At 36.8% G+C, this 25,807-nt stretch overlaps 1 protein-coding gene across 1 annotated transcript in view; it reads left to right on the forward strand.

Annotated features, from left to right (window-relative positions):
* Positions 1–1,053: 1,053 nt before the first annotated feature.
* Positions 1,054–25,807, forward strand: part of si:dkey-28b4.8 (sarcoplasmic/endoplasmic reticulum calcium ATPase 2) — a 34,699-nt gene continuing 9,945 nt past the window's right edge. The window contains exons 1-21 of the mRNA XM_067404338.1: positions 1,054–1,607; positions 2,584–2,703; positions 2,837–2,854; positions 3,169–3,251; positions 4,461–4,565; positions 4,997–5,135; positions 7,257–7,423; positions 8,584–8,739; positions 11,374–11,515; positions 12,291–12,457; positions 12,631–12,719; positions 12,898–13,000; positions 13,104–13,235; positions 14,378–14,503; positions 15,878–16,099; positions 16,227–16,338; positions 20,881–21,122; positions 21,208–21,428; positions 23,042–23,244; positions 24,916–25,001; positions 25,171–25,304. Coding sequence (XP_067260439.1) covers positions 2,586–2,703; positions 2,837–2,854; positions 3,169–3,251; positions 4,461–4,565; positions 4,997–5,135; positions 7,257–7,423; positions 8,584–8,739; positions 11,374–11,515; positions 12,291–12,457; positions 12,631–12,719; positions 12,898–13,000; positions 13,104–13,235; positions 14,378–14,503; positions 15,878–16,099; positions 16,227–16,338; positions 20,881–21,122; positions 21,208–21,428; positions 23,042–23,244; positions 24,916–25,001; positions 25,171–25,304 — 2,765 coding nt within the window. The 5' untranslated portion in view covers positions 1,054–1,607; positions 2,584–2,585. The remainder of the gene's footprint in view (positions 1,608–2,583; positions 2,704–2,836; positions 2,855–3,168; positions 3,252–4,460; positions 4,566–4,996; positions 5,136–7,256; positions 7,424–8,583; positions 8,740–11,373; positions 11,516–12,290; positions 12,458–12,630; positions 12,720–12,897; positions 13,001–13,103; positions 13,236–14,377; positions 14,504–15,877; positions 16,100–16,226; positions 16,339–20,880; positions 21,123–21,207; positions 21,429–23,041; positions 23,245–24,915; positions 25,002–25,170; positions 25,305–25,807) is intronic.

Below are 25,807 nucleotides of genomic sequence, written 5' to 3' on the forward strand. Positions count from 1 at the left end.
AATGCTTCTGCCAAAATCGCATTTCCATATTCTTCAAAACACCTTCCCATTTTTACTTACGGAAAAAATGTATCTGGCACTGCGTTCATTCTGAAGAATAGGATAGGGAAGGGTTAGGACATACAGCGTAAACTTTGTGAAGAATACGGAAATGCGGTTTTGGCAGAAGCACTTAGAAGGCGATCATCTGTTTATATAAAGCATATACATTTACATTTTTCGAAAATGACAGATCCCTTATTCCTCATCTGGTATAATTTAAAGCCCTTTGAAGCTGCACTGAAACTGTCATTTTGACCTTCAACCGTTTGGAGACCATTGAAGTCCACTATATGGAGAAAAATCCTGGAATGTTTTCATCAAAAACCTTAATTAATTTTCGACTGAAGAAAGAAAGACATGGACATCTTGAATGACATGGGGGTGAGTAAATTATCAGCAAAAGTTTATTTGAAAGTGAACTAATCCTTTAAAGTCTGCACAGAAATAATTGAGATTAATAATACTTTAAGCATTTCTAGCTGTTAAAATGGGTTTTACAGTACGGCATTATGAAGATGTAATATATATCCATACAGGAATTACAGCAGCTCCTCTTGAGAATGATATTAATTAGGGGCAGATAATTATGGCAACAATTGAAATAGGTCAGATCCCTTTCTATCCTGTATCAGCCTTCATGTTTGACTGGAATTCCCTTATAATCTTATCAAGTCGATGTGGATTATGAGTTTGAACAAATTTGCAGGTGCGGCATATCGACCTCGCACACTTGTGGCCCCACTATCCATTAGTGCGTCATGACGCTACAATAAACCTCCCTTTGAGTGACAGATGGATGCGGGGGAGGGGCTGGGATTACTGACCCGAACGACATTGTCCCGCCTCTTCAGCTAGAGTTGTTTCTCATTGGCTCCCAAATGCGTCACTCAACATTTACGCATTCTGACTGGTTTATGTAATTGTAAATTGAATGACGTATACTGTCGCACGCAACGGTCACTGGTTAAACAGAAGCCACAATGCGGGTGGAAGCCCCGCCCTCCTGCAGCAAGAACGAGAAGGCGGGATTATCGGTGGAGGAATAAAGATGATTTGTCCAGGCCACCGGTCAGGATGATGTTCTGATTGCTCATTGGCTGCAGCGCTGCCCATCGGAGTCTGCGACTGGAAGCACCTACGGTAATAATGTCGCTCAGTGACCTAGTATTAAATAAAGCGACGGTTATAGCTAGGAGATAGCGAGGATTATAGCATCGGCTTTGCCATTTTAAATACTACCGGCACATTCAGCAAGAATCGACAGCGTCGAAAATCCATTTAAACAGTCAATCATTCATCGCGCAGTAGATTTTTTTTGTATAATTTTCCGGATCATGCTGAAGTCAGAAGGAAAACGCATAGCAGAAAATCATCATTTGCCTTGAGCCGCGCTGCAGTGCCATCACTCTGCCTCTGTCCTGTTGGATTTCATCGGCAGATCGATCTACAAAACCACACCGCATTGGGTTTGAACTGGGATATTCTCTCTTTTGTCGCGGTTAAGTGTAACGGTTTAGTGTAACGGAAGTTAGTGGTTTGCAGAGGACTGAATTACAGTTAAACTGGTGAGTAAGGTGTTGTCGGCATCATGCTGTGTCTGACAATACAGTAGATTGAGGGAATATCGATCACTGAGCCTGCAGGATCAGTCATTTAGACGGAATTTTGTTCAGTCAGCTAAAAGCCAAACTTGACCGAAAGATAAACAATTCACAGCTTTTCACAGACTCGCTGTTATTTACATTTGCATTGACATTTGCTAGGGCATCAAATCAACTACGCAGCTGAAACGTTTAGACTCGGGTATGTGATAAATGATAATGTGTGACATTTTTCTGAAATGTTTTCTTATAGTGTTCTTGAATAAAATTATTTTGAATCGTTTTCTTCAAAAGTAAGCAAAATAACCGAACTTGCAGGTACAGTAACAGGTGCGCCATAGACATTTTTCTTCAAAGGTGTCCGTGTTATTGTGTAATAATACTATTAAGTACCGAGTAATATTAATTAACAACTTGTACTTACCATAAAGTTGGGATTAGTATTATTTTTAAGGTTAGCTGCTTGTAATTATGCATAATTTACTGGTATTATTATAGTAAGTACGCTGTAAAATCAAGTGTTACCCCGGTTCTTTTTCCAGACGTAACCATAGATACACAACACGTGCACACATATTTTAGCTTACGTTTACTTTAGGATACGTTTTTTTTTTTTTTTTTTTATCTTTTTCTCTGTGTGTGTGTGTGAATATTGAAAGTTCCCTCTAGTACTTGAAAATGAAAGGGATTGTCATTATTTATCTCTCATGTTGGTCCAAATTTGTAGAAGATGTTAGACATTCACTTTCATTGCGTCTTTTGTCTGTACATTGAAAGTGAGAGGCGATTGAAACTGTCTTGCACTTGTGTTTTTCACATAAGAACGTAAGAACATAAGAATGTAACAACATACATGAGGTTGAGTAAATGATGACAGACATTTAATTTGATGGGTGCTGGCCCTTTAAAAGCATTTTAAAGATAAATTTTCCTCTTGCAGGGATGGACAATGCCCATACAAAGACGGTTGAGGAGGTGCTGGGATACTTCGGTGTCAATGAGACAACAGGACTGAGCTCTGAGCAATTAAGGAAAAGCAGGGAAAGATGGGGCACCAATGGTACTGCATTACTTGCAAAAATAATGCAGTAATACAATAATAAGTAATTTTATGATGACATTTTATTTAACTTTATATCTTTTTTTTTTCTTCTGCCCATTTTTGTTTTATTTTTCTGTAACCTGTGCCACAGAGTTACCTGCAGAAGAAGGTGAGCTCTTCCCTTGGGTTTGTGTAATTATTAGCAGATCTTTCATCATATTCTTTGTTGCATGGGAGATGCTGGTTGTGTCGTTAATTAGAGTTATTATTGGATTCCCTTGAGGAGGTTGGATGAGGTTTGCACTCTCTTTGTAGCTGAATAGTTCTTGAATGAATGTGTCTTAGAGATGTTGTATGAGTAAATGTTTTCAGTTGTTTGCATGTTACACATTTTCTGAGAGTTATTTGACACTTAATGGAAAGTGATCTTGAAACTTTGCGACTGCCTGTCTATATAATCTTTGTTTGTGCATGTGTTTACAGGGAAGTCACTATGGGAACTTGTTCTGGAGCAGTTTGAAGATCTGCTTGTTCGGATTCTCCTTCTTGCGGCCTGTATTTCCTTTGTAAGTATAAATCAAAGACCGTGTTTACTCTTTTACTGTAATCAAGAGTAGTGCTGGCACAAGACAATAGCACAAGCTTTTCACACTCAAATATTTTCCAAATACACATGCGTCAATGCTATAAAACTCTAGCCACAGCGAACAATCAAAGAATCCCAAATCTCCATTCATGCGCAAATACGGTTACACTTTAGTTTAGGGTCCAATTCTCATTATCAACTAGTTGCTTATTAGTATGCATAGTACTAGGAAATTGGCTGTTTCTTAGTATTTATAAAGCACATATTAATCATACCTTATTATGCATGATCGTATTCTACATCCTTAATCCTATCCCATTCCTACCCAATACCTAACTACCTTACTAAATATTAATGAGCAGTTATTAGTTTATTTAGACAAAAGTTGTTAATAGTTATTTAATAGTGAGAACTGAACCCTAAACTAAATTGTGACCACAATTACTATGACAAATGTAGTTATTTTGTTAAGAAAGCATTCAACAAAATAAATTTATAAAATATATACAAAAAAGTGTGTGTGTGTATATATATATATATATATATATAAATAATATATATACTTTACTATGTACTGACATTTGATGCAGTGCACTTATTGTGTATATTTTTAAATAATATTTATATTTAAAAAAAAACTGCATGTAATTACAGCTGTAATTATACATCTTTAATAACACTTTTGACCCTTCCCTTACCCCTTAACCGACCCTGAACTTACCCATACCACTAAACCTGTCCCTAACTTTACCCGTATCCCACAAATATCCCATTAGTGTTTTGCAATACAACATGAACATAATAACTACAGTGTACCTAACAAATCTTTTCTTTTCTTTTATATCTTTTAACTTCCAACTACTTAATAGTTAAAGAAACCTAATATAAAGTGTGACCCATATTTGTGCCTAAATCCTGCATACAAACATTGTCACACAGAAATCTTGATTTATTAGAATAATTTGGATCTTTATGTGGAAATGTATGTCTATGCAGCTTTTGTGAATCTGGTGGACATTTTGCATGGTTACCTTTTCTACGTTTTCTATGGTTAGCTTTTCCACATAAGAAAGTATGCTTGTACACATCTCTTAATAAATGGAAATCAGATCAGTTACATTATATTGTTACCAAAGCTTTGACAAATGTTTGCACTAACCATATTTTGTATCATTCGCTCTCTTTTCAGACTCTAGCCTGGTTTGAGGAAGGTGAAGGAACCATCACAGCCTTCGTAGAGCCGTTTGTCATCCTCCTCATTCTTATTGCCAATGCTATTGTAGGAGTGTGGCAGGTACAGCCTGGGAAATTGTTAAATATGTTTTAAATAAGTTAAAGCTGCAGTCCGCAATTTTTGGCCCTCTAGCGGTTAATAAACAGAACTGCATGCGTCTTGCGGAAGATATTTGTAGCCGGAGCTACTTTTCTCAGTGTATGTGATACTGTGTGGCGGGTCCTACCAGTCCGGACTGAAATAGTCTGAATATAAACACTTATTAAAAGTGTACCATAATGATTCAGGGTAAGACAAAAACATGGAAAATGGATTTATGTTGTACATTCTCATTATATAATTTTTGTACATTTTGAACACAAAAAAAGTTACGAACTGCAGCTTTAATATAATAAAACTTAAATTATTTTAAGCCTGTGGATAAGGCAATTATGCAATATGTTGTACTAGAAAATTACGACTCACTGTGCGTATGTTTCTTTGCGCTGTAGGAGCGTAATGCGGAAAATGCCATCGAAGCCCTAAAACAGTATGAGCCGGAGATGGGGAAAGTGTACAGACAGGACAGAAAGAGTGTACAGAGGGTCAGAGCCAGGGACATTGTGCCTGGAGACATTGTGGAGGTGGCTGGTAAGAATGACAATTAGATTTCTCTTTTTTGTGCCACAACAAAACGCATTTAATGAAAGATTTCTGTAGTTTGTACATCTGTGCACCGATGTATTTAATTTATGTCCCAGTTGCATATTATAATTTGTGTGCAACTAATTAGTTTCTCAGAGGCTGGAGCTGTCAAAAATAAATTGGTGGCAGTGTTTCCGGAAAGAAAAAAAGAGGTCCACTCTCAAAGGATATGTCTGGAGATAATTTTAGGACATTGCTGAATAGAGATGGCTATGTTCTGATTGTTTGTATAAGCCAATCAGAACAGCCTAAAACAGTCTGCTGCAGATGCGGTAAGGATGTTTCTCAAGAAAATAGCTGACTGTTCCCACAGTTAAGCAAAGTATTGTCAAATACATTTTTGGCATAGTTTCATTCTTTCCAAAAACCATGCAGAGTGATTATCTTAAGTAATGACTCCTGTGAGATTGCCGTCCAAAACATCACTGTGTTTAAAATTTGGCAAGACCATGTGGTAAAGTTGGGTTTTCCGCAACATTATGAAAAATTACTCATCAGACTGTTTAACTTTTTTCATTGATCAAGGGTTCAAATTGTTGTAGCTGTTTATGCTTCCTTTCTGCATAAATGAAACAGTTTCTGATTGAAAGCACTGCCACAGACGTACAGAGTTTGTGTTTGGGCTTTAGGCCAGTTATGCAGTGAGCTGTTCTACTATTATAGTTGAAGAGCTGAGACTTACTTTCACTGTTCCTTTCCGTCACTGAAGTTTTACTTGGGAATGCTATCTTTGCAGACTATTTCCCTGAACATTTTAAATTGTGTTACGTTTGGTTTAACTGATGCACCTGTAGTTGGGATGTCTTTGGAACTGTTGCTTTGAAAACTCACATCAAAGTCCTTCTTGTCTGACCCCGTTTATAGCTGATACTTACTGCTAATTGGCAATCAACCTAATTTGGCTCTCCTTTGCAGCTGCATTTGTAATTATGATTTTGTCACTTCAAAGTAAATTTTATTATTAATTTAAATATATGTACATACACAGGGACAGCCAAAAGTCTGAGATCACATTGAAAATCTGGGATTCGAAAACATCCATCCATCCTTTCTCCAAAGCTCTTATCCTTTGTAGGGTTTCAGAGATTTTAACCAGTTTACAATAAAATGTCAATAATCAAATAAGCAGACATTGAAAATGTGAACTCCTTTCAGTTCAGTCACTCACTCGATTGGTTATGCTGATAGTATGATTTGAACTGGGCAAACTAATACAAAATTAAAAAAATAGGAGCATTTTCACTAGGGTTCTAGTCTTTTCTAGACTTTTGATCCCATTTCTGTTTTCTGAGAACTTTAATATCAGATTTGACAGAAAGGGTTAAGACCCAGTCTCAGAAATTTCTTGGCCTGCCACTCAAAGTTCTATTCTAAGAATCCCAAAGCTAATGAATAAAAATAAGGTTGAGGTCCTTTTGTGCGTCAATCTGAATCTTTCCTGACGTTGGTTTCTAAAGATGGATTGTAAATTATGAGGAGCTAATCAGCAGTATTGTAGTTTAAACCTCATATAGTGCTCATATAGGAAGCCTCACACTAGCAAAATCACAGTTTTTTAATTCCCTGCATTTAGTGATTGAAAAAATGGCAACACCCCAAGAATATCAACTTTCCCAAATATGAGACAAAGCTTTTCTGAATATTGCAAATATGCTACCTTTTATACACCAGTTTTCTATGTAATTCACACAACAAAGCCCATTAATTATTAGATAAATATTCCAAATATATTTTGATGCAGTGTAATAAAATAATGAAACTGTTATTTTGTTCCCTTTTTAAGTATTATTGCAACATTTTCCCCAAAACAAAATCTACATAAATATAATAATATTATAATCTGTCGCACCAAAAAAGGAAGCATTATTAAAGATAAAAAAGTGAAATCTCAAGGTCTGTCTGTTGCTAAATATAACTAGATATGTTTTAATTCATCATATTGTTTACACATTAGTTGCGTTTCTGTAAAATATGTGCATCTTTTATCCTTTTGCTGCATTACATCTATAACAATAATGACAAGATTACCTCTTTTTTCCTTTTTTTTCTCCACTTCCTTTTCTCCAGTTGGTGATAAAGTCCCAGCAGATATCCGACTGACCTCCATACGCTCTACTACTCTGAGAGTGGACCAGTCCATCCTGACAGGGGAGTCTGTATCTGTAATAAAACACACAGACCCAGTGCCTGACCCCCGTGCCGTCAACCAGGATAAGAAAAACATGCTCTTTTCTGTAAGATTATCTGGAGTGATAATATTTGTCATCTGTCAACCTGTGGCTGTTCTTTATGAATTTCATGTTTGGTTTTTGTCACCTGACATGATTAGGCATCAGATAAAACGCCGCAAGACGTATATTGTTGTTTGTGTAGTGGATTATGTCCAGCAGTGGCGAGCCTGTGTGTTGAATAAAACATCACTCATATTGTTTGCTCCCACATGGCTATGGACTGAGTCATCACATCACACAGGCTTTGAGCTCTCAGATGGATAATGACCAGAGAGTACCAGCCTCAAAGACTCCACCCCCACACCCACACTCGCACGCTAAAGCCTCCATTACTTTTTTTCCCACTGAGAAAGTCTAATGCAGCGGGTTCTCAGCTCTGGCCCTCGAGGTCCACTTTCCTGCAGAGTTTAGTCTTCAGGATTACTAGAAACCCACAAACAGGTGAGTTTGATCAAGGTTGTAACTAAACTCTGTAGGAAAATGGACCTCGAGGGCCGGAGTTGAGAATGCCTGGTCTAATGGATGTCTGGCCATATAAGGACAGGAACATAAACAGTGACCTGAAGCCTCTAGCAAAAATGAGAAGCAAAGCAATAAATGAAATGTCATATATCCAGCCTCCAAAATGACCTTTTTGCCTCAGCTGCCATTGATGGGTGTGTTAAAAAAAAGTACCAGCAATACATTTTTCTTTCCAACTATGAAACTGTATTTTTTTATATTTAAAATGCAGATTTGTTCCTTCAACAAGGAAAATAACATATTTTTGTATCCTGTATATGCGTATCCATTGTGACATTCATATATGGCATGTGAAATGCCATCTGCTACAAAATTGCTTGGAATATGTTGTCAGTTATGACAGTATAGTTTCAACTCAAGTAAAAGTCGAGGTAAAAAGAAAATTCTCTTCTGTACTGCTTACATCAACTGAAAATTCTCTCATTTATAAATTGCAATTTATATAATTATGATGTCACCATTCTTCTAGCTGGCCAATAACTATGTTTTATTCATTTGCCAAAGGCAGTTTGGCACTTGAGGAGTGTTTATTTTGGCACCTAGTTAAAATATTAAGCTTGTTATACTGTAACTATTGTAGGTGATCTTACTCCACACAGGAATTAATGGAAATATAATCATGTAAATGTTTGTTTATGTAGGGGACGAATATCGCAGCAGGACGAGCGATAGGTGTTGTAGTGGCGACAGGTGTACACACCGAGATCGGGAAGATCAGAGATGAGATGGCGGCCACCGATCCAGAGAGAACCCCTCTGCAGCAGAAACTAGACCAGTTTGGAGAGCAACTCTCTAAGGTAGGACACTCGTTTTTCTGTGCTCTCTCTTTTTATTTGAACTTCATTTGTTTGGTGAGTAACTATATTCCTTGTCTACCCTACTGCATTTGCAAAATATGCAGTATAAAGCAGAGCAATGTGCTTGACATGATTCTCGTTTTCTGATCTGATGAATGAACCAGAAGTAGGATTTTAAACGTGTTTTTCTGAAGTTATTATTGAATTTAATTGCCAAACTACATTTTAACACAAAATGTGATTAAAATACAAAATAATTATATTTATTTTTGAAATATGCCACATAGTAAGGTCAACAATTTAGCATACATTTATTCTTGTATGTTACGTACAACTTTTTAAAAATAGTTTGGCAGGTTAGTTCACCCAAAATTTAAATTCTGTCATTTCACTCATAAACCCCATTCACTCATGTCATTCCACACCCATAAGACCTTCGTTAATCTTCAGAGCACAAATTAAGATATTTTAGTTGAAATCGGATGGCTCCGTGAGGCCTCCATAGGGAGCAATGACATTTCCTCTCTCAAGATCCATAAAGGTACTAAAAATATATTTAAATCGGTTCATGTGAGTACAGTGGCTCAATATTAATATTATAAAGCGACAAGAATATTTTTGGAGCGCCAAAAAAACAAAATAACGACTTATTTAGTGATGGCCAATTTCAAAACACTGCTTCAGGAAGCTTCGAGCATTATGAATCAGTGTGTCGAATCAGCAGTTCGGAGTGCCAAACTCACGTGATTTCAGCAGGTTGGCGGTTTGACACACGATCTGAATCATGATTTGATACACTGATTCATAACCCTCTGAAGCTTCCTGAAGGGTTTAAAGGGTTAGTTCACACTTCCTTTCGCGTGGCAAACTGCCAACGGCTAAAATCACGTGACTTTGGCGCTCCGAACCGCTGATTCAACTCGCTGATTCATAACACTCGAAGCTTCCTGAAGCATTGTTTTGAAATCGGCCATCACTAAATAAGTCGTTATTTAGTTTTTTTGCCGCTCCAAAAATATTCTCGTTGCTTTATAATATTAATATTGAACCACTGTACTCACATGAACTGTCAGAAAACGGCCACTGTTATGATTGGCTAACGTCATTGCATAGGAAACATTGTCAACACCCACTCGCTAATGCACATGAGTAAGTGTTTTGAAAACATCCATATAAAACCGTCATTTACAGATGCATTTAAAGTGTTTGTGATGTAGCTGCCGTCTGCTTCATCTACAAAACAATCTGCAATCAAATGCTCCGAACAAACATATAATCCTCCGAGATGATCCATAACGCCAAATAAATAATCCACTTGTTCTTGACGCTGGTAATCTTCTGAAGTCTCTAGAGAAATGAGCAAATGAGTTGTTTAAACACGACACATTAAAGTGAATGTTCCTTTACGCTTCGTTTTATTCTTCCATTTGCCCTGTTGTCAGCAGACTCAAGTGCGAGAAGTATGTCACAAAGTGAACGGGCATCTGTATACTGTATCCAGTGTAGATAGCAAAAGTGATTATAATGGGTTCTATAAGCTTTTCACGCGACGCTCGCATCCATTGTTGCCAATTGTCAGCCAATAAGTGACTGAACGCCAGTGGGTGGGGGCCTATGGTGTGATGATGTAAAACTATTTCTTGATGTCTTACTCTAGAGGCAGTCATATGAAAATGTATTTGCCCTTGTGATGTCACAAATCACACAATATCCAAACAAGCCAATTTTGGAGCTTGATTAAATAAATGCTTTGTTTGCAATGAGGAAGACGTTTTAAATTTAAACTATGAAATGTTTTAATGGTACAAAGACCTCTTATATGTCAAAAGATCAAGGTAAATTTGATTTCTCTTGTCATGACCCTTTTAATATATAGTGTGTAGCATGTAGAAATACCTTGTTCCTTTCAACTGTCCGTCCAACCAATTAAAAAATATATTATATTTGTATTATATTTGTGCGATTTTGCATAAATTTGCTATTTCCTGTTATACATGAACTCAGTGCACCATGTGTTTTTGTCAGTCGTACTGCAGTGGTAATTTGCCATTTTTATACCTCATTATTGTACCTTATTATTTTTACTATTTCAGTCCTTTTTGCACATTTTTACTATTCATGAATTCAGAGCACCTTTTCCATCATACATAATGTCATTTGCACTATAATTGTCATCTGCCATTTACACCTCGATCATTATCACTGTACATTGCACCGTCTCTATATTTATTATTTCCTAGTAATTTGCATTGAACTGATCTCCTGCCATCTATACCTCATACAATTTGCACTTACACTATTATTTGAATAATATATAACTGTTTTATTGGCTGTGCACTTGTACTTTGCCCACCGTCAATAAGTTAATGTTATCTAATCTAATCTAATGTTTAGTATTCCACTACAGAACCCTTCTGTTATTAATGAATGAACATTAAAATACATTTAAAAGAAAATGAAAGCAGGTTAATTTCTGTTTTTTACTGCAGCATTTTATTGACAGACCCTCTCATCTGCTACATAACAGTCAGCATTCACTCTGTAACTTGTCAGCATTATTGAGTTTCAGAGGTTGAGTTTAAAGTAGCTGTTTTGCATGAGTCATTCTTTCTTTCTGTCTCTCTCTGTCTGAAGGTGATCACATTGATCTGTGTGGCGGTGTGGGGCATTAACATCGGTCACTTTAGTGACCCAGTGCACGGAGGCAGCTGGCTGCGTGGAGCTGTGTACTACTTTAAGATCGCCGTGGCTCTGGCTGTAGCCGCCATCCCTGAGGGTGTGCAAATCTAACCTATTCCTTTTTTTTCTTTTTTCTTTTTTTTTTTACAATAGCCAACTATTAATATCTTCTTTGCTCAGGAGCGCTTGTCATCCAACTATATGATGGGGTCCAGAAGTCTGAGAGCACATTGGAAATGTGGGATTCAAAATTTGAATTTAGAAAAGAACATTTTTAGGATTTTGGAAAAAGAAAAAAAAGAAAAAATTAAATTTTTTGACAAATCATGTATCATGAGCTCACTGATCGTAGAGACTATTGATGTCAACGGTCCTATGATTTACTTAGGCTTACGATGATTTTGAGAAACACACCGCTGTTCCTATCTCTATGAAGCTCCTCCTACCGAAGAGCTTCAAGTGCGCTCTTATTGGTTAGCTGGACCAGTGTGTTGTGATTAGTCAACTTCCTTGAGCATGTTTCCGAAATGTCATACCCTTTATCGTAACCGCAAGTTTCGACACACTACTAACACCAACCTGGCCTCGCCCCCTTCTTTTTTGCGTATGCAGCTTGAGTGCTGCTGTCATCCAAACAAAAGATATGATACCCAGCTATGATACCCCACTATTTGGATTTAGGCAAATTCTTAATGAGTGTGTAGCTTTTCATTTCTTAACCATGTAGGAAGACACATCATGGCCATATTCCAGGATAACAATGTCAAGATTCATCAGGCTCAAACTGTATAGTAAATTTTACTCCCTCTGTGCTTCACTCCTCTCCTCTCTCTTCCTCTCTCTTTTCTCATAACTTTTGTTTTTGCTCAAAGGTCTTCCTGCCGTCATCACCACGTGCCTGGCGCTTGGAACACGCCGCATGGCCCGCAAAAATGCTATAGTCCGTTCCCTCCCATCTGTAGAGACCCTTGGCTGCACCTCCGTCATCTGCTCTGACAAAACAGGCACTCTTACCACCAACCAGATGTCTGTCTGCAGGGTGAGAGAGACTTGTGTCCACTGTGATTCTAACAGACGCATTGTGGGATTGTATTATTGTATGATTAGCTAGGAGATTTATAACATGGAATGATGTTTGAAAACCACTAATCAAATCTTACTAAGTGTGTGCGTGTGTGTGTACGTGTGTGCATGCGTTTTGTCTGCGTGCAGATGTCTATTGTGGACATCGTCGCAGGTGAGAGGTGTTTACTGAACGAGTTTACAATAACTGGATCTACTTACGCCCCTGAAGGAGAAGTGTGAGTTTATTTCACATCTAACTACTCTCACATACACACACTTCTCACAGGAATCTCTTCTGAACTAACCTGCAGTTTGCTTAAACATTCATGCATCTCCTTCTCTCACTTTACCAATTATTTTCTCTTTAATTCACGGCCTCCTCCAATTCCTTCCACTCTCTTCTCTCTGTTTTAGGTATAAGGACGGTGTACCGGTACGCTGCAGTCAGTATGAAGGGCTGGTGGAAATGGCCTCTATCTGTGCCCTGTGTAACGACTCTTCGCTGGATTACAATGAGGTACATATGCACATGCGTACATGAACATACTCCTTTTATGTTATCATGAAGCTGTAGAGACTTTATTTTCTCTGTATTTCCTCTATCTCTCTGAAAAACACAGAGTAAAGGGGTTTATGAGAAAGTAGGAGAAGCGACTGAGACGGCACTCTGTTGTCTGGTGGAGAAGATGAACGTGTTTGACACAGATCTGAAGGGCCTAGCACCTGCCGAAAGAGCCACTGCCTGCTGTTCAGTGAGTGCTCATATAGTAATATGTTGGCCCACATAAAATCTGCAATCTGTTACAGCAATAGGAAATTGTATATTGCATGTAAAAAAAAAATGTAAACAGCATTTTTCTAATTGTATAAATTGTGTATAGTTTAATATCATTATTGTTCTAAATATGATATATGTAAATATGTGTGTGTGTATATATATATATATATATATATATATTATATATATATATATAATATATATATATATATATATATATATATATATATATATATATATATATATATATATATATATATATATATATATATATAATATAATTTAGAGCTACACGATTAATCGTTAAAAGACTGTGATCTCAATTCAAACATTCATGCAATCTTATTCCTAAATGACAGTGATTAATGTATTTCTAATCTAAATGAAAATGTATTTCTCACTGATTCATCCAGTAATGAAAAAAGTGACGTCATTATGAGTGAGTCATTGAATCATTCATTCAAACTGGTTAAAAAATAAATAATTGAAATTAATTAAAGATTTTTTTAATAGACTGCAGCAATTAATATTAAGAACCTTTAGTATATGACACGTTATTTTGTTTAGTTGTCTATTCAAAATCATGGGAGAAGCATGATCTCTGTTTTAAACAAAAAATCGTGATTCTTGATTTATCCAGAATTGTGCAGCTCTAATACGTTATATTATGTATTTGTATATGTGCATGCATGTATAATTATACTCTTGTTCTTATGTTTTTCATTATTTGTTATTTGTCAACTGCTCTGGCAGAACTCACGATTTCAAAAAAAACCTCAAATTCGCTTTGTTTAAAATATTCTCTTTACGCTAGTGTTATTTAGTGTATATTATCAAAAGTGAAAGATTAGCTTTTTTGATATAGAAAATTTTCTTTTTAAATGTTTGTAAAATTTTACCCCCAAGGAGCTGAAAAACAACATCATATTTCTTTCTCCATCAGCAAAGATAAAAGTAAAAGAAAATGTGCATATTCTTTGTGGGTCTGTTAAATGGCTTATTGGGTGGCTTTTGGTTTGCGGGATGTTTTTGTGATCTACTGCTTGTGAAACTTACAGTCACTAAAGGTAGTGAGTTAAAGAAACCATTAAAACATTCTATTTCTCTCTCTATCAGGTCATAAAGCAGTTAATGAGGAAAGAGCTGACTCTGGAGTTTTCTCGAGACAGGAAGTCCATGTCTGTTTTCTGCTCTCCAAACAAACTCACTCGCTCTGCTTCAGGTGCCAAGATGTTTGTCAAGGTCTGGCTTTCATCCTTCCTTAAAGCTTTTTCTTTTCTTTTCTTCTCATTCTTTTCTTTTTGCATTTTTGTTGGAGAGTCACCGAGTCACCATAATAATCTTTGAATAAAATAGACTAATAAAGAACAACTTATTTTAGCAAGAACAGATGTTTTAGAAAGATTATGTAACAAGTTGGCAGTACTACATCCAACATTTAAAATGCCATTGTGCCTTTTAAAATGACGTGTTAGCACAAAATTAAGAATGGGAATCTTTAGGAATGTGATTTTGATTCCAGTTCCACTTTACTTGGATATCCATTATATATATATAATATATATATATATATATATAATATATGAAGAGCTCTTTTCCAAAACGGCAAATTAAAAAAAAATGAGTTTGTCATGCCATTTTGCTGTGTACAGAACCTATTCTCTGCTCCATCAATGTTTCATGCCAAATCGCTATATTTCCTTGTTTAAAATATACTGCAAGATGCAGTTTCTTTCCAAACCGCTGTAAGCGCCGAACATGTTTGTAGCCTAAATGCGATATGTCCTCTCGACCAATCAGAATTCGGAAGAATTAACAGTTTTGATGGCCTGGATGAGACCTACACCTGAGTGCCGGAGTCCGGAGCGCCAACTTAGCTCGGTTCCCGAGATAGGGTCGTTTGAATATAAGGGTGTCTCGGCTCACCTCGCCTCGTATGTGTGTGTGTGCAAGTGTGTGACATTGTATCAGGCGAACAACCTGTTCAGTAAACTGTTTAAAACATATAGTCACCCTTTCAATACTGAGATTCTAGATGTTTTTATATAAAAAGGCTTAAAAAAAAGGATGGATTTGTAGCGTTTTGAAACATAAAAAATAACATTTAAAAATTTGAATTTATAATCAACAAAATTGTTGTTTCATTTAACAATCATTGTTTAACATGTTCAGACTGAGCCAATAGACCATTTTAACAGGATAAATTGAATATTAACAAAATGTATAGGTCTAGGTAAAAAAAAAAGTAATTTTCATGAAAATTATTAAAAATGGATTTATAGTGTTTTTTATATATATATATATATATATATATATATATATATATATATATATATATATATATATATATATATATATATATATATATATATATATATATATATATAATTATTTGTTTATATATTATTATCAGTGTTGAAAACAGTTGTGCTGTTTACTATTTTTGTGGAAACCATGAAATATATATTTTTTCAGGATTCTTTGATGAATAGAAAGTTGAAAAGAACATATTCCCTTCCCATAGTCCCTTCTGAATATTAATTGGTTGTCAATTTTTGAAATTTGTCCAACATCTACAAATCTACATGCATTTTTCTCTTGATCCTGACCTCACAGGGGGCACCAGAGAGTGTACTGGAGCGTTGCCGCTGGATACGGGTAGGAGGTGGTACACGTGTGCCAATGAGCTCTGACCTAAGAGAGCAGCTCTTAAGCACAGTAAGAGAGTGGGGCTCGGGACGTGATACACTACGCTGCCTCGCCATGGCAACCAGGGATTCACCCCCTGACCCTCGAACCCTGAATTTAGAGAACTCTGCAACCTTCGCAGATTATGAGGTGAGCAAGTTAGTAGAGATGAATGATTTGAAATCATGGGAATAAGTTTGAAGTTAATTGACATAAAAGCATTTAAAAATGCATATTTTAGTGCTATAACTAATACTATCCTTTGTGCTTCTCTCAGTCTGACTTGACATTCGTGGGCTGTGTGGGAATGTTAGATCCACCCAGGAAGGAAGTGCTGAGTGCAGTGCGTATGTGCAGACAGGCTGGCATACGGGTCATTATGATCACAGGTGGGTTAAACGCATACATAGAGGTGATTTTAAAGGGATATTGGAAATTCTGTCATCATTTACTCACCCTCATGTTGTTCCAAACCCCTAAGATTTTGGTTAGTCTTCAAAACACAAATGAAGATATTTTTATTAAGAAACCTGAGAGGTTTCTGTCCCTCCATTAAAGGGAGAGTTCACCCAAAAATGAAAATTTTCCTATGGTTTACTCACCCAAGCCATCCTAGGTGTATTTGACTTCTTGTATATGTATACTAGTGGTAGAAATTTTGATTCTTTCAAGAGATTCATTCATTTTCAGTTCGTTCACCAAAATGATTTGTTCAGATTCATTCACTGATTCGTTCAGTGACCATTTCTTCATATTACATAAATACGCCAGCAGATGGCGAAAAAGAGTGTCTTGTGTGTTATGTCTTAAAGGGATAGTTCACCCAAAAAGTAAAATTCTGTCATCATTTACTCACCCTCAAGTTGTTCCAAACCTGTATAAATTTCTTTCTTCTGCTGAACATAAAGGAAGATATTTTAAAGAATATGGGAAACTGAATAGTTCTGGGGCACCATTGACTTCCATAGTATTTTTTTTTTCCTACTATGGAAGTCAGTAGTGCCCCAAAGCAGTCTGGTTACAAACTTTCTTCAAAATATCTTCCTTTATGTTCAGCAGAAGAAAGACATTTTTACAGGTTTGGAACAACTTGAGGGTGTGTGAATGATGACAGAAGTATACTTTTAATTTAACGAACGTATTTACTCGTTACAATTTTTTCTTTTATTACAATGTGTGCCTAATCTAGACCCAACTCATTAAAGAAATAAAATAAGTTTAAATAAGTGGTTTAGTTGGCCAAACACAAGGTTTTCTTGGAAAATTAACATTTTTATTGTTTGGTCAGACATTTACACATTCATAAATCTGGGATTATGTTAAACGTGGAGTTCTGTATGTTAAATATGAATATATTAACAAGCTTCTGTGCAGTACCTATAACTGCGCATATGCTTTCTGCTGATTGCTGAACGAGACTGACTCACATGCTAAATGGCCGACCTACCAGGTACACTCTCATTCATTTCATCCACAAATGCACTCAAAAAAATATTTCAGGCAAAAGTTTTATGTAATTGAATTACATATAAAATTTCCATCCATTTGGATACATAAACACACATATGAATCACATTAAGTTTATTAGTTTAAGTCATATGTAAATGAAATAGGTAAGATTTATCTAATAGTATGTCCAGGCTATATAACACTGCTTAGTGTTCATGTATTTGTGCACTACTCATTTAAAGTACCATTGAAGCAGTGTCAGAGTTAATGAGATAATGAAGTGATTAATTGAGTGATGATTGACCATTATTGAAGACACCTGATGATAACAAGCAGAATCACCAAAGGAGAAAATTAAAATTTTTAAGCCACCATCGTGGACATGAGGGTTGGTTGCTTTAAAGGAACACTCCACTTTTTTTGAAAATAGGCTCATTTTCCAACTCCCCTAGAGTTAAACAGTTGAGTTTTACCGTTGATATGGCTAGGAACTATACTCTCATTCAGGCGTAATAATCAAGGAACTTTGCTGCCGTTCCATGGCTGCAGCAGTGCAATGATATTACGCAGCACCTGTGAGCCCCTGCTTGCACAGGGAACGTGCCTTGCAACCATGGAGACGTTTGTGAGAGACGCTGCGTAATATCATTGCACTGCTGCAGCCATGGAACGGCAGCAAAGTTCCTTGATTATTACGCCTGAATGAGAGTATAGTTCCTAGCCATATCAGCCTAGAAAATCGCAACTTTTCATTTTCTGTCGGTCTTAGTACACGATTTAACTACAGAAGAGTCAAGTTTTAAATAGGAAAAATATCAAAACTCTTTGGTCATTTTTAAGCGCAATGCTAACGGTCTAATCAGATTCAATGATCTATGCTAAAAGTGGTACCGCCAGAACCGGAGATCAGCTGAATGGATTCGAAAACGGTAAAACTCAACTGTTTAACTCTAGGGGAGTTGGAAAATGAGCCTATTTTCAAAAAAAGTGGAGTGTTCCTTTAAGGCAGGCATACACTGTGCGATTTTCGTCCGATTTTGAGCCGGATTCTGACTCGTGCGACTCTTTGAGTCGGGCCGATTTTCAGCTTTGTCGTTTGTCGTGCGGTGTACGCAGGGAAACGAGTGACAACAAACCTCTCCCGACTGGCAATCGCATGGTCGGATGAATTTCTGTCATGTCAGAAATTTTGGTCGCCCCTCGTTGAAGCAGAGCTACGAACCGACTTGCCTAAACTCTGTTTTTTTCCCCCACTGCGCCTGCGCAAAAAAAGAACTTAAACCAATCTTCAATGCAGCAAGAAAGAAAACGAAAAGAGGGAGATCTTTAAGTTCTGTAGCTATCAAACTAGCTGCAATTTAGCAAAATGTTGCTTACCTCTAGTTCGTGTTGCATGATGGATAAACCCACGTCTTTCAAGCTACATAACCAGTGCCTCTTGCATTAATTTACTTTACATGTTTAATTTTTAATGTAATGTTTAATTTAAATTACATGTTTCTCTTTTCACTTTCTATTTACTCATGTAGTCTATTTAATATTTACTTAATTTTATTAAATGCGGAAATGTGAACTGTTGTCCATCATTTGGCAATTGGTGATGATTTGGTGAAGAAAAATGTCACGTTGCAATATAGGATTTTTTTCCATTTTAAACCAGGAAGGTGAGTCAGGGTCTACTTTATATTACACAAGCAATGTGCAAACTTTCTCAATCCCCTGTCAATTATTCACCAGCCTTTACGAAAAAATAAAAGTAAAACCGATGAGCTTTCGGTGTATATTCTCTCAGAGACAACGAGAGATAAATCCTACTTCAACCTGATAACGGTAGGCTATATGTAATATATGTAAATAAATCTTAATTTATTTTCTTAATATTTCTCTTGTGGCCCATAAACTGTATGTAGTGGGTGAAAAAATGAGAAGAGAAGTATATCGTATTAAACAAGATGTTTTTGAAGTGAAGCTGCTTTTCATTGACTGATTATTGCAGTCTTCGGACACATAGGCTACTGTTAATAATTTGAATTATATGCCTTTAATTCATTGTATAAATGTCTTTAAATAATTTTCAGTGAGGAGTAAAGCTAATCAAATCTTTTATCCTCGCAGCGCGTCGGTTATGCGGTGATGCGCTATGAAATATTGCGGGCCAAATGAATTGTAGTATCAATTTAATAATAAATAGGCCTACCCTATACTACTACAACTAATAATAATAATAATAGGCTAATTATTATTATTATTATTATTTAATATATAAATTGGAAATGCTAAATCCTCTTGATATCCATAGCTGATGCTTTTGACGATATCTCTGGAAACATATTGTCAAGCGCATAGTGTGAGCAGTCGAGTCACGTATCGACCATCGGACCGCATAGTGTGAGCACATAAATCGTGCGTTTTGGCTTTACATCGCACGCGATCTACTCTTACAGTGTGAGTTGGTAACCTTGCTGAAATCGCACAGATATTGCACAGTGAATGCTCGCCTTTAGTTGGGCTCTTGACCCTTGACTTTTTAATATTAGATTTTGTTTGGGCTGTTGTAACAGATGGTCAAGCAAAGAAAAAAGATGATCAGGTGGTGTTGGTTATGTTTTCACGTAATCATTATTTGTGTGAATAACTGAACAAATTTAGAGCTCAATCTCTGAGATAAATTTACATGATTGATTGCAGCAGCACTGTGATTCAATATAATCCAAAGTTATTCTCAAAAGTTGTTCTGAATAAAAAAATAAAAATCTTTGTTTTAGGCACACACAGACATCAAGTATCAGCCTGTGAATCTCAACGATGGTGACAAGCAACATATTCTGATAAACAGATCAACTCTGAACTTTAGAAAACAAGAATCATGGGATCATTTTCATTTTTGGGTGAACTATCCCTTTAGAACATCCAAAAAGAACATAAAAGCATGATCAAATTAATCCTAATGAATCGAGCTGTTTAATCAAAGTTACGAAGATATACGATCACTTTATATGATGAACAACAGATTTAATTTAGGCTTTTGTTCAAACACATACATAAAGCGAATCACATATGGTAAACACGGAAGCCCATGCGTGTCATATACATGCATCACGCACTAGAACAAACATCACTGGTTCTCGTGCATGACACACATGCACTTTACCAAAAGTGAGCTTTACCAAGCATGTTTGTGCTTACCATATGTGATGTGCTCTATGTATGTGCATCGATCATTGTTTAGATGTAAATAAAAGCCTGAATTAAATCTGTTCATCATTCAAAGTGATCATATCTCCTCACAAGACTTGGAGTAAGCTGCTTGATTCATATGGAATCGTTTCATATGAATGTCTCAAAGTGCAACCTCAGTGACAAATATAAGGCCAAATACAAGACTGTCTGTTATCTTACAGTACCCAGCCACGGTAAGCGCAAACAAATATGTATATAACAGAAGTCAATTTGACGTCTTCTTCCTGTGTTGGTTTGTGTAGGTGACAATAAGGGCACTGCCCTGTCTATCTGTCGTCGAGTGGGCATCATCACTGAGCAGGAGGAAGAGGAGGCTGAAGGTGGGCCGTATGGCAGCGGCCTTACAGGACGTGAGTTTGATGAGCTGCCTCCCCACCTGCAGCGGGAGGCCTGCCGCACCGCCCGCTGTTTCGCCCGCGTCGAGCCAACTCACAAGAGCCGCATTGTAGAATATTTGCAAAGCCTAAACGATATCACAGCTATGGTAGGTGTTTCTAGATATGATTGAGTGCAAAAAAAACAAACAAAAAAAAAACAAAAATGATGTTGCTCTGTTTTTTTCTGTTCAGACGGGTGATGGTGTAAATGATGCTCCTGCTTTGAAGAAGGCTGAGATTGGCATTGCTATGGGCTCAGGCACGGCTGTGGCTAAATCTGCTTCAGAGATGATCTTGGCAGACGATAACTTTTCAACCATCGTGGCCGCAGTGGAGGAGGGCCGAGCCATTTACAACAACATGAAACAGTTCATCCGTTACCTCATTTCTTCTAACATCGGAGAGGTGGTCTGGTAAGTACAGACAGAAATACAGACTCTTATATATCACTCTTACTCTTAATATATTTACAGCTAAGTTCTTTTTCATTCTTGACATAGTAATAAAATGAAATTCGAAATACCTTTGTAGTGTTATACTGTCGGCGAACATCCTGAGGGTGCGCAAGCTGCTGAAAGTTGAATTTAGATGTAAATATGTGCTGGGTGCTTTCCTCTCAATTACAAAATAAACACACAACAAAAATGACAGCAGTGAGAAAATGGCAATAAACGAAAGCATTTGTTTATAGTGAACATTTGCACAAGCTCTGTAATTTGGCACTCCAAACAAGTCTCGTTTATTTATATAGCACTTTATACAACAGATTGCTTTACATTATTAAACATGAAAAAACAGTGTCAGTGTCTCTTTCAATTACAATTACAAACTCATTTTCCACTATAAAGCAGCTCTCCAAGGTGTTCATGTTTTTACTCGCGGACGTCTGACCTCGAGGGAGTGAACAGAAGAAATGAACTGAAGAAGATTTCCACATCAAAGAAGGCAGAGCCTTATGGCAGGAACACACCAAGCCGACGCTGACGAACTAGTGGCGACGAAAGCAGACTGCGGGGTTGGCTCATGTCGGCAGCGTCTGTGTCCAAAGTTGCCCTGACACACTAAACCACGTTCGACAGCTGACGGCCAAGTAGCACGTCTGTTCTGCGCCTGCGTAAGATGAAATGCCTTTCCGTACCAGCAGGTGGCAGTAGCTGAACAGCCAATCGTAATGATCAGATGGCCCGACGAACCGACGAGCTACGAAGCCGACTGAGAAAACTTAAGTCGGCCGACGAACAAAGACTGCCCGACTGCCAACCGTCGGCTTGGTGTGTTCCTGCCTTTAGAGCCACACCTACCTTTTGTATAATCACCATTGACCAATGGTAATTTGAAGGATTTTACCAGTTGGAGCGAACTATTCTGTAAAATTCTCTTTGGCACGCTGTTTCAAAATCCTGAAATGAACTCGAAACAAACTTAATTTTTGCCTGATTTTGTGCAAAATGATGTCACACCAGTTCGTTCTTTGATTTTGCTTGAATTATGTCAGGGCCTTTTGTTGGTATCCAGAAGGCAGTGAAACAGAGAGCATGTAATAATGTTTTGTGATAGTCTCTCATGTAACGATTCAGTTAATCTGTTTCAGTTAAAAGTGTTTAGGTTGGGTGTTCATGCAGAACGAACTGCAGTGAGCTGAATAAACACAGGGGCCGTTTACACAAGATGCTTTTTGCTGTTAAAATGTGAGACAGTGCAGCCACATGGAAAAATCATAATGTCTCGAGACGCATTTAAGAAGTACGCCATTTTAAAAACTCAACACTTAAGCTCAAGACACTGAAAAAGCTGTGAAATACGGCACAATGGTCAAAGACATCCGTCTAGTGCATGTTTATATAGGATAACAATTTAAAAGCAGCACTGGAATGCAAAAACACATTTTATGTGGTTAATTAATTACATAGTCTGCTTAATAACTTTGCACAGTTTACAGTGTGGCAGTTTTAAATAAGAAATGTAAACAAATCATGTGAATAAGAATCATGTGGCTGCACATTGTATCTCTCTCTCTGTCTCTCAGTATTTTCCTCACAGCTGCTTTGGGAATGCCTGAGGCTCTGATCCCAGTCCAGTTGCTGTGGGTCAATCTGGTGACTGATGGCTTCCCAGCTACTGCTCTTGGCTTCAACCCTCCTGACCTGGACATCATGTCCCGTCCCCCACGCTCCCCTAAAGAACCACTAATTTCTGGTTGGCTCTTCTGCAGATACCTCATCATTGGCTGTGAGTCATTTGTTATGGAGATTAAAACCTGTCATTAGTGTATATAAAATAATATTGTTAAAATGAAGGATTGGTCTGGTTAGATCAGATGCTATAATACACAAATGCAGTCAATATTTTTGCAATTTACTTAATGACACACAAAAAACGTCTTGGTCATAATATATTAACATCCACTAGAGTGCAGAGTTTTCTTTGTGACATTCCTAGTTACAGAGTTGAACATGATCTTAAAAAATGAACAGTTACAACACACAAGCAGTGCCAATGTGGTATAAATGTGGAATAGATCCATTTTTTACTCATGTGTTTAACATACAGCTTTGTGTTCGGTGTGCAGCAAGGATTAGATTTGGCCTGAGCTATCTGGCCCATTCCAATCCAGACATAATCAGCAATCACACCTATATTTGTGTCATTTTTCAGAGTTTTTTTGTCCAAAACTCTATCCGATTTTGATTGATTTGATTGATTGATTGATTGATTGATTGATTGATTGATTGATTGATTGATTGATTGATTGAATACTTTATTGAACAACAACAATCAACACGAAGTGCTCAAAAGGATAAAAACACAAAAAGCCCATAGGCTTATTTCCATTGTGGTCCTTAAGATGGAAGATGAGTAACAGTACATGTACTAACAACATTGAGGACAATGCAGAAAGGGAGCATAAGAAATACAAAAAAATAAACCAAAAACACAAAATAAAAACACAATTCCCAAAAGACAAGCAGACACACAAGAAGTCAATACAATATTCCTACTACCTCAAGGGTTTCTATTTCCTTACTTTTTTTTTCTCTTTATAAGTTTAATAACCAATTTTTTGGTTCCGTATACTAGACCGCATGTTAAGAATTAACAAAAAGACCAACTCAACAACAAATAAAAAGTCAAAATTTGGATTTATATCAAATACAGCATGTCAGTTTTTCCTTAAGGAAAACAATCTCTCAAATTAACTATACAGAAAACCTGTCAGTTGGTACATTACTATTGTATTAAAAGTTAATATTAACAACAGAGTCCAAATTCAATGGATTTTTAGACGACATAATCAACATTCAAATTAAAAACATTTAAATTTCACATAAGGCAGTTTTTATATAAACTTTTGAGTGATTTATTAATCTTCTCCAAGATAAATCTTAATGGTGATTGTTTTAACTTGTTTTCACGACAGATTTGACAGGTGAGTCATGACAGATGAGGCAACTACAGCAATCTGTTACTCCTCATTAAAGTATTTAACAGTATTTACCGTCAAAACAGTATTTATTGTTTGAATTTCATGATAAAACAGAAATTGAAAGCTGAGACTGTGTTTCATATCAAAACCTTATTGGATGGAAGGTACACTACAAGCAATAGTGAAGTTTTGATCACACATCAACAGAAAACAGCACAGACCAAAAGATAGAAATTTTGAAATTTAAGAATCGATTTTGGTTCATCAGTATGAAGATCAATTTTTAAAAAAATGTAATAGATTTAATCAATATTGTCAACCCAGCCATGGTAAACACTAGTCGATAGAACTGTCAACAATTTATGCATGTCGTTTCACACACTCTTTTGGTAACCATGAATTAAAGTTAAAGAACCAATGAATTGACTCATTGGTAAAATTGCATTTCAGTCCCTTTATCTCTCTCTGTTTTGCAGGTTATGTAGGGGCTGCAACAGTTGGAGCTGCTGCCTGGTGGTTCATGGCAGCTCATGATGGACCAAAGCTCAACTACTACCAACTGGTAATAAAAAAACAAAAAACCCCAAAACACAATCACACACTGCAGTTTCTCTGAGTACCTCTTTGAAAAGGAGTTCTGAAGACTTGATGGTATTAAATATAATTTTTGACCAAGTAAGCCAGTTCTGTAAATACATCTTCTCTTTTTTTTTTCTTTTTTTTTTCTATAGTCTCACTATCTGCAGTGCAGTGAAGGTCATGCTGAGTTTGCAGGAGTGCAGTGCTCAGTGTTCGAGTCTCCATACCCCATGACTATGGCCCTGTCCGTGCTGGTCACTATAGAGATGTGCAATGCCCTCAACAGGTATGAGATTTTTAAGAAATGCTGTCATTACATAAAACCACCACTGGATGTTTTTATGGGGAGAATAGCACATAGCACATGGCATATTCATGTTAAAGCTACAATCCTAAAATATTCTTTGCATCCATTTCATTATTCCAACATGAGAAAATTTGTAATCAGTAATAATAGATTACACATTTTTGGTAATGTAATATGATTACTTTTGTGCAAACTCTAATTTGATGTCATATATTGTAGGATAATCTTGTACTATTTTACATATACAAAGAAAAATTAAAGCAGCATTTATGCGGCCAAGCACAAAGAAGGCACAACAAGCCAGCCAACATGGCTGTGAGCATCAGACAATCTGCAACAGTGAGCAATTAAAGCCCTATTAAGATCATTTTATTGCCTGGAAAATCCAGCCTCACCACTGTACCAGCGGATGAGTCTGGTCGGCCATTGAATCAATTCAATTTCTAGGGCGGAGCAAATCCGAGCAAACAGGAAGCGGAGTA

Source organism: Chanodichthys erythropterus, chromosome 12, assembly GCF_024489055.1.
Source record: "Chanodichthys erythropterus isolate Z2021 chromosome 12, ASM2448905v1, whole genome shotgun sequence".
NCBI lineage: Eukaryota > Metazoa > Chordata > Actinopteri > Cypriniformes > Xenocyprididae > Chanodichthys > Chanodichthys erythropterus.